The sequence below is a fragment of the Silene latifolia genome, chromosome 9 (assembly GCF_048544455.1).
Source record: "Silene latifolia isolate original U9 population chromosome 9, ASM4854445v1, whole genome shotgun sequence".
Classification (NCBI taxonomy): Eukaryota; Viridiplantae; Streptophyta; class Magnoliopsida; order Caryophyllales; family Caryophyllaceae; genus Silene; species Silene latifolia.
In genome coordinates, this window is record NC_133534.1 from 26,820,065 (window position 1) to 26,826,528 (window position 6,464).

A 6,464-nucleotide genomic window follows, 5' to 3' on the forward strand; every position below is an offset into this window, starting at 1 on the left:
TTTTGGGGTTCATCTATTTATCCCTTTTGACGGTCCTGGAAAAAAAATATTACAAAATGTGAGAAAACAAAATGATACAGTCTAGGACGAGGAGAGCATAATAAATACTCTCTTCGTCTCGATCATTTGTTTTCCTTTGGTTTGGGCACAAAGACCAAGGAGAAGGAAGGGTACTATTTGGGGAATTGGGGGTGGTGGTGTTGAGTTACAAATGGACAATAAATTATGTGAATGATCAAATTACCCTTCAAAAATATTCTCAATATAAAAAGATAAACAAATGACTGCGACACCCATAAATGGAATAGATAAACAAATAACGGGGACAAAGGGAGTTAGAAAAAGCAGAGCTTTATTGAAGGTTGATTTGAATTGAAGCATTTTGTTCTACAAAACACAAGACTAGCATTTTCGGTATAAATTCCCATTCTCCAGCTACAAGGGGATCATTTTGGAGGCAAATATGCATACTGCATATATAATTCTTACAAAACACAAGTTTTCAGAAAGCCTTTTTCTCATAAGAGACCAAATCATGCACTCCACCTTCAGTCTGTGCAGCACCAGTTCGAACCTACACAAGATCATTCAACAGCTTTAACATTCAATACCAGAGAAAAAATACCAAAGAGGCGTAAAAAAATCCAGTAAGAATTGTCAAGTCGAGAAAAAAAGAAACAAAAGATATTAGACGGGAAAAGAAAGAAAATCAAATTATAAGCAGAAGGTTCTGAAAACAAGTAATATCCCATTATCCCCCAGGGCCTAGGACTGTGCCTCTGTTCTCAATCTTGCATTCAGGTGATCATGTGCCTGGCCCATTTGAACGCATTTATAGACGGTTTTGGATGATGATTCAGGTATTCGGGCACGAATCAGTTTAAGATTAAGGCTATGTTATTGTAGACAAATGAAACAAAGTGATAGTGAAGAAACCAAGCCTTACCTCTAGTCTCAACACACTAGATCTTAGCAAATCATGGGCAGACTGAATGGAAGAGGCACCCATATCTTGGAATCCTTGTTTAACAGCGTGCATATTATAGGGGATGAACTTTAAAATGGATCCCTTGTCTGCAACTGCTCCCACGACGCCTTGAGCAATCTTGAGCTTAGACTTGTCACCGAGATAACGTTGATCACTTCCTTGAGTCATCGCTTCTAGAGATCCCATGCCTCGGTACTTTTTCACACGGCGGCCGTTCTGTTGTCCAACATAAGTCCACATACGTCAATATATCAATCATTTTTATGACTTAACTGATCATGCAAATACAATGACCATGGCTAGTTAAAATACTCGTGTTTTTTAGTTAATTGTCATGGAGAAAAAACTCACAGTTGTCACAGGTCTCTGTCTTTGAAATATAATGGAATGATACAAAATGATTCATCAAAGTGTATGCATTTCATATACTGTGAGGTCCGAGTGGGCCAATACAATTTTTATTTTGAGAAATGAATTGTTTATGTCCTGAAAGTATTTCAGAAAGACAACAATTGAGTAAAGACATACCTGATACACATAGGCACCAGGCGCCTCAGTGCTGCCAGCCAGAAAACTACCCATCATCACAGTAGATGCTCCAAGCGCCAAGGCCCTAACTATGTGTCCGGAATTTGATATTCCCCCATCGGCGATGATAGGCACACCACTTTGTGAGGCAAGATGCGAAACTTTGTATACTGCAGTAGCCTAACATTCGAGAAAAATGATTGTAGTGTTAATAATAGTTATCATTAGAGTAGATTTTTGAAACAAAGAAAAAAAAAGCTTGAGAAAGGTAATTGCATGTAGCAGTTCAATCACAAGACTCCAATCATGTAACTTGAATACCAAAACCTAAGCCAACTTTCATGTGAGATGTACCAGATGAGGCTCTTCACGTGACAGGTCTTTTCAAAGTGAGAGGTAAGTCAGAGTCTAGAATTTGGCAACAACTCTTGGCGTTCTCAGCAGTAGGAAACTCTATACAAGAAGAAATTAAAAGTAAAGGCTGATTCACAAAGCCAACAGCAGCAACACAACAAGTCAAAAGGTTTTCCGATAAAAATGTCGGCTCAGCCGCTCAGCTAATGTATGCATCCAAGATTTGAAAGAAAATTATCCTCAAATTTTATGCAATCTTATACAGCAACAGAGTAATAAATGAGCGAAGAGGATCTCATTTTTATTCAGTCTTATCTACTTCGTATATTATAATAGCAGGAAAAGGAAGAGTAGATTACTTGAAGGGTCAAGAACAAGTGAAACTATCCTAAATCCTTATGCATTACTCATTTATTTATAGGGTTAATGGGTTGTTATCACGTGTAAGACTGACTAAAACAAGTTAATGTGCAAAACCAGTGAATGACCCAAATAAGTTTATGTGCAAAACTAGTTTGATGGAAAAGTTACGGTTTACCTGTCCTCGGCCAACAGCGCACACCTCTTGGGTGGTACAGATTGATCCCGATCCCATGCCAACCCTCAATCCATCAACTCCTGCTTGAATCAGACCCTGGGCTTGGTTCATAGACACCACATTCCCCCCAATAACCTCCAGGTTAGGATATGTCAGCTTTATGTACTTGATCATATCCGCTTGATATTTCGAATATCCTTGAGAGCTATCTAACACCACAACATCAGCTCCACCCTTCACTAAATATTCTAACCTCTCCTTGTCCGACTCTCGGGTCCCTATTGCAGCTCCAACCAAAAACTCTCCATTAGACCCCAACGACGGCAAACCTCTCTTGGGAAATTCTTGAATCCTTTCTATATCCTCCATAGTGACCAAATCCACTACCTCACCATCACGCTCCCTCACTGTTGGCACCAATTTAAGCCCTTTATCTCCCAAAAACCCAGCAATTTGATCCAAATCATAGCTACAAGGCACCGAATACTCCAACTTTGACATATAATCACCAACCCTATTCTCCTTATTCTTCAACTCCACCCACTCAGACTTTAACACATACCCCAAAAACTTCGACTTTCTGCTCCCTGATTCCGTAACCAAAATCACACTAGACGAACCAAAGTCGTCCTCAGAATCAATAGAATCCGATGGAGACTTGATCTCAAAATCAGAAACAAAAGGAATACGACGGGACTTGGCAGCACGTAACTGCGAAAATTGCTCAGACGGGGTATTGTTGTAGTGCAAAATACCAATCCCTCCAAGAGCCGCCATGGCAACGGCCATATGCGACTCTGTAACAGTGTCCATTGGGGAGGAGACACAAGGGAGGGACAAATGGATGTTCTTAGTAAGCTTGGTACTAAGTTGAACTTCATCAGTCGAGAAATCGATATAACCAGGGAGAAATATTATATCATTGTAGGTATATGAAGTACCCTGATTAAAAAGCTTATCTCCTGAGAATCCATCCTCAAATGAAAATGGGAGACCTTCCGCCATTTCTACAACAAAACAAAACGAATAAATGAAATCCTGGAAAAGTCGGAATCTTTGACAAGGATATTAATTTCTAATTGGTACCCAGATGAAAAGATAATCACCATATCATTCTTTTCAAGTTATACAACCTAATTTTGCGCTACTCCATTTATCGAATTTGGTGAGTTACAACTTACAAAAATGACAAGACAACCATAAATTACTAAGCCTTTTTGCTCTTCTCTTTACTTAGTAAATAAAGAATGAAATGAAGAAAGACAACACCCAATTACTAATTTCATTATTATAATACTAATTACTACCTTCACTGGAAATAATTAATTGAAGCAAAACTAAAATCAAACCCTAGAAACTGTACTTACAACTTATTGGGCTGGTTGATGGTGTGGTGGTGGTGTAGCGGAGGCCGGTGGTGGTCGGATGCCGCGAGCAGGTTGAAGAGGCCGGCGGTGAAGTGAGGATAAAAGGAGAAGAGTACTGGAAGTCTGAAAAAAGGAGTAATAAAGACGTGGAAGTAAGTGAATGGAAGACTTGTGTCTTTTTAAAAAGTCCAGTGGACAATGGGTCAACACGAATCTGGGCCGTGTCCCATAATACCTCATACGTTTTTTACAAAATTGAATTTAGGAAGACTACTTTGTGTTTTAAAAAGTCCAATCGACCAATTCCCGGTGTCACATTAAGCATTCGATTCATAATTTTTAGGGTTTTTTGATAATTGCTACCACATATAATCCAAATTTTACCAACTGCTACCAAAGTAATTTTTCTTTAAAAACTGCTACCAAAGTATTTGGTTCGGACGACAAATCACTACCAACTTATAGACGAAGCCAGAAAGATCAGATTTGTGCCATTCATTTCAAATTCTCATTTTAAGTAATATTTTCACTTCCTTATTTGCCCTTACCCTCGCACTTATATGTTCTTCTACTACATTTACTACTCCATTAATACTTCTTCATTTCCACCACTTATTTTCAAGTTCATCATTAATTTCAATTCTCTTACTCCATTATTCTTATTTCCATTTCTGCTTTCATCTTTATTTTTCAAGTTCAGATAATCATTCTATCTCTTTTCTTAACTCCCACTATTAAATTTAACCATTAATTTCAAACTTGTTAATTTTGAAACAAACTTAATATATCAAGTTCCTAGAAAGAAGGATAATAGAATAATCTTATTTAGGAAATAAAAAAGTTCTAAGAATATAACAATAAGACAAGGATGCAATCTAATAAACAATGTGAATCTAGCAAACAATGGTATAAAAAACCAGAAAATGAAAAGGAGGGATAAAAACAAGCCAGTGATGAAAACTTACCTGGGATTGGAAACCATTGGGGATTGAGATTAAATGCAAACCCTAAGGCCGTATTAAATTTGGGGAAGAAAGTTAAAGACTAGGATGATTCTCTGATTTCCCCAATTTAATTGGAAGTAATTAGGTTTAAGAACATTTGGTGAGTAAAGGTAAATTTTAGGTTAAAGAGTGATGTTTGGGTAAAGTGAAGGAATGAGTGAGGGGAGTGTAAAAATAGGGGTATTCCTGTCTACCCAGGTACAATAAAGAGGTTCGTTGTAAGTTGGTAGTGATTTGTTATCCGAGCCAAATACTTTGGTAGCAGTTTTTAAAGAAAAATTATGTTGGTAGCAGTTGGTAAAATTTGGATTATACGTGGTAGCAATTATCAAAAAACCCTAATTTTTACAACTAAACAAACCAATAGCTCCGGTATCTCGTATCCATGAATAAAACGGGTTAAATATTGCCCTATTTGGTTAGGTAGGAGTCGTAGGACAATTATTTTGTTAGTCTCTAAAAAGTTTTTTTTTTCGTTTTATCTAGACCTGGCAAACGGGTCAATCAAACCAGGTTAATTTCGGGTCGAGCTGGGCCATTTTTCGGATCAATTATTATCAAGTATTTGTAGATAATAATCAATTTGTAACAATAAACATTCAGGTTGGGTTATACTAGGTCCGGTCAATTCGAGTTCAGACTAAGTTCAAGTCTTGAAATCAAGTGTCGGGTTGGGTTCGGAACGGGTCAATTTTGTCAGGTTTTTTACACATATTATTTGACTCGTCTTAAGGTTAAGAATATATATTCATCTTAAATGGAAATTTGTGGTAAACAAATGACAGCATCGACACTTTTTCAATAATGTTTTGGATTTAGGTTTTAAAAAAAGTTTGTATTACGAGTACTTCATTTTTTCGAATTTTCTATTTTCCTCATATAGCTATTTTATTTTATTCTACATCCACAGATAAATTGAATTTGGGATCTTTATTAAGATGAATTAGCAAATTATAAGTTGAGTTATTATCAGATATGACGGTTAGTAAATCAACATGCTAAATATGAGTATAGTCACAAATGTTAACTTGAGCTAAAATATGGCAGTGTAGCTAGGTGTCACGGTCCGAACTTTGAGCCGGGTTGTGGAGCGCACCCTTGTCTAAACTCACGACAAGAATGCTAACGAGAGCGTCAAACACTAGAGCATTCGTAATCGGTCTCGGTTTGCGGGTGTCGGAATCCTAGTCTCGATCATCAACGGTCGACACACACATGCTTGTTAGTAAGTTATGAAGGCAATAGTCGTTCATAAGAATGCAAGCTACAAGCAATAAGAAGGCAATTGGGTGAGAAGCAGATTGATTGACTAGTACTCCCCAAAGAGGGAAATTTGATATTACAAGCTTCGTAGCAGGAAACATTGAATGTGCAAAATAACGATACGTTTTCTAAACGCCTAAAAACGTATCTTAAACTAAAAAGCTAGCTCCAAGATTCAACACGCAGGAAGTAATCTTGGAGTACTACATGACTATAAAAACAGAAACAAAAATATATAAGTAGAAACATAAAATCTAAGGGCTCGAAGTGAACGGATCACGCGCGCAATTTTTAGGGATTGGCGGCTCGTTACACACTCTCCCACCTAATCTGTTGCCGTCCTCGGCAACGCTGGAAGTCTTCAAGGCTGGTTCAGTCGGCTGATACTGCTGGAAGTTGGTTGGAACGGATGTTTGCATGCT

The 6,464-nt window shown here is 37.6% G+C and overlaps 1 protein-coding gene across 1 annotated transcript; it reads right to left on the reverse strand.

Annotated features, from left to right (window-relative positions):
* Window positions 1–335: 335 nt before the first annotated feature.
* Window positions 336–3,929, reverse strand: LOC141599444 (inosine-5'-monophosphate dehydrogenase 2-like). The gene is made up of 5 exons (XM_074419443.1): window positions 3,776–3,929; window positions 2,409–3,415; window positions 1,517–1,696; window positions 947–1,204; window positions 336–574 (listed from the first exon to the last, which is right to left on the reverse strand). The coding sequence occupies exons 2-5, from the start codon at window positions 3,411–3,413 to the stop codon at window positions 503–505; spliced, it is 1,515 nt and encodes a 504-aa protein (XP_074275544.1). The 5' UTR covers window positions 3,414–3,415; window positions 3,776–3,929; the 3' UTR covers window positions 336–502.
* Between the last annotated feature and the right edge of the window lie 2,535 nt (window positions 3,930–6,464).

What these genes read in the sequence shown, in the direction of transcription:
- LOC141599444 (XM_074419443.1), bottom strand. Translation starts at nt 3,413, where the DNA reads ATGGCGGAAGGTCTCCCATTTTCATTTGAGGATGGATTCTCAGGAGAT. An exon ending in CTGGTGCCTATGTGTATCAG is followed by an intron (nt 1,205 to 1,516) that starts GTATGTCTTTAC and finishes GTTGGACAACAG; the next exon opens with AACGGCCGCCGTGTGAAAAA. An exon ending in CTAGTGTGTTGAGACTAGAG is followed by an intron (nt 575 to 946) that starts GTAAGGCTTGGT and finishes GATCTTGTGTAG; the next exon opens with GTTCGAACTGGTGCTGCACA.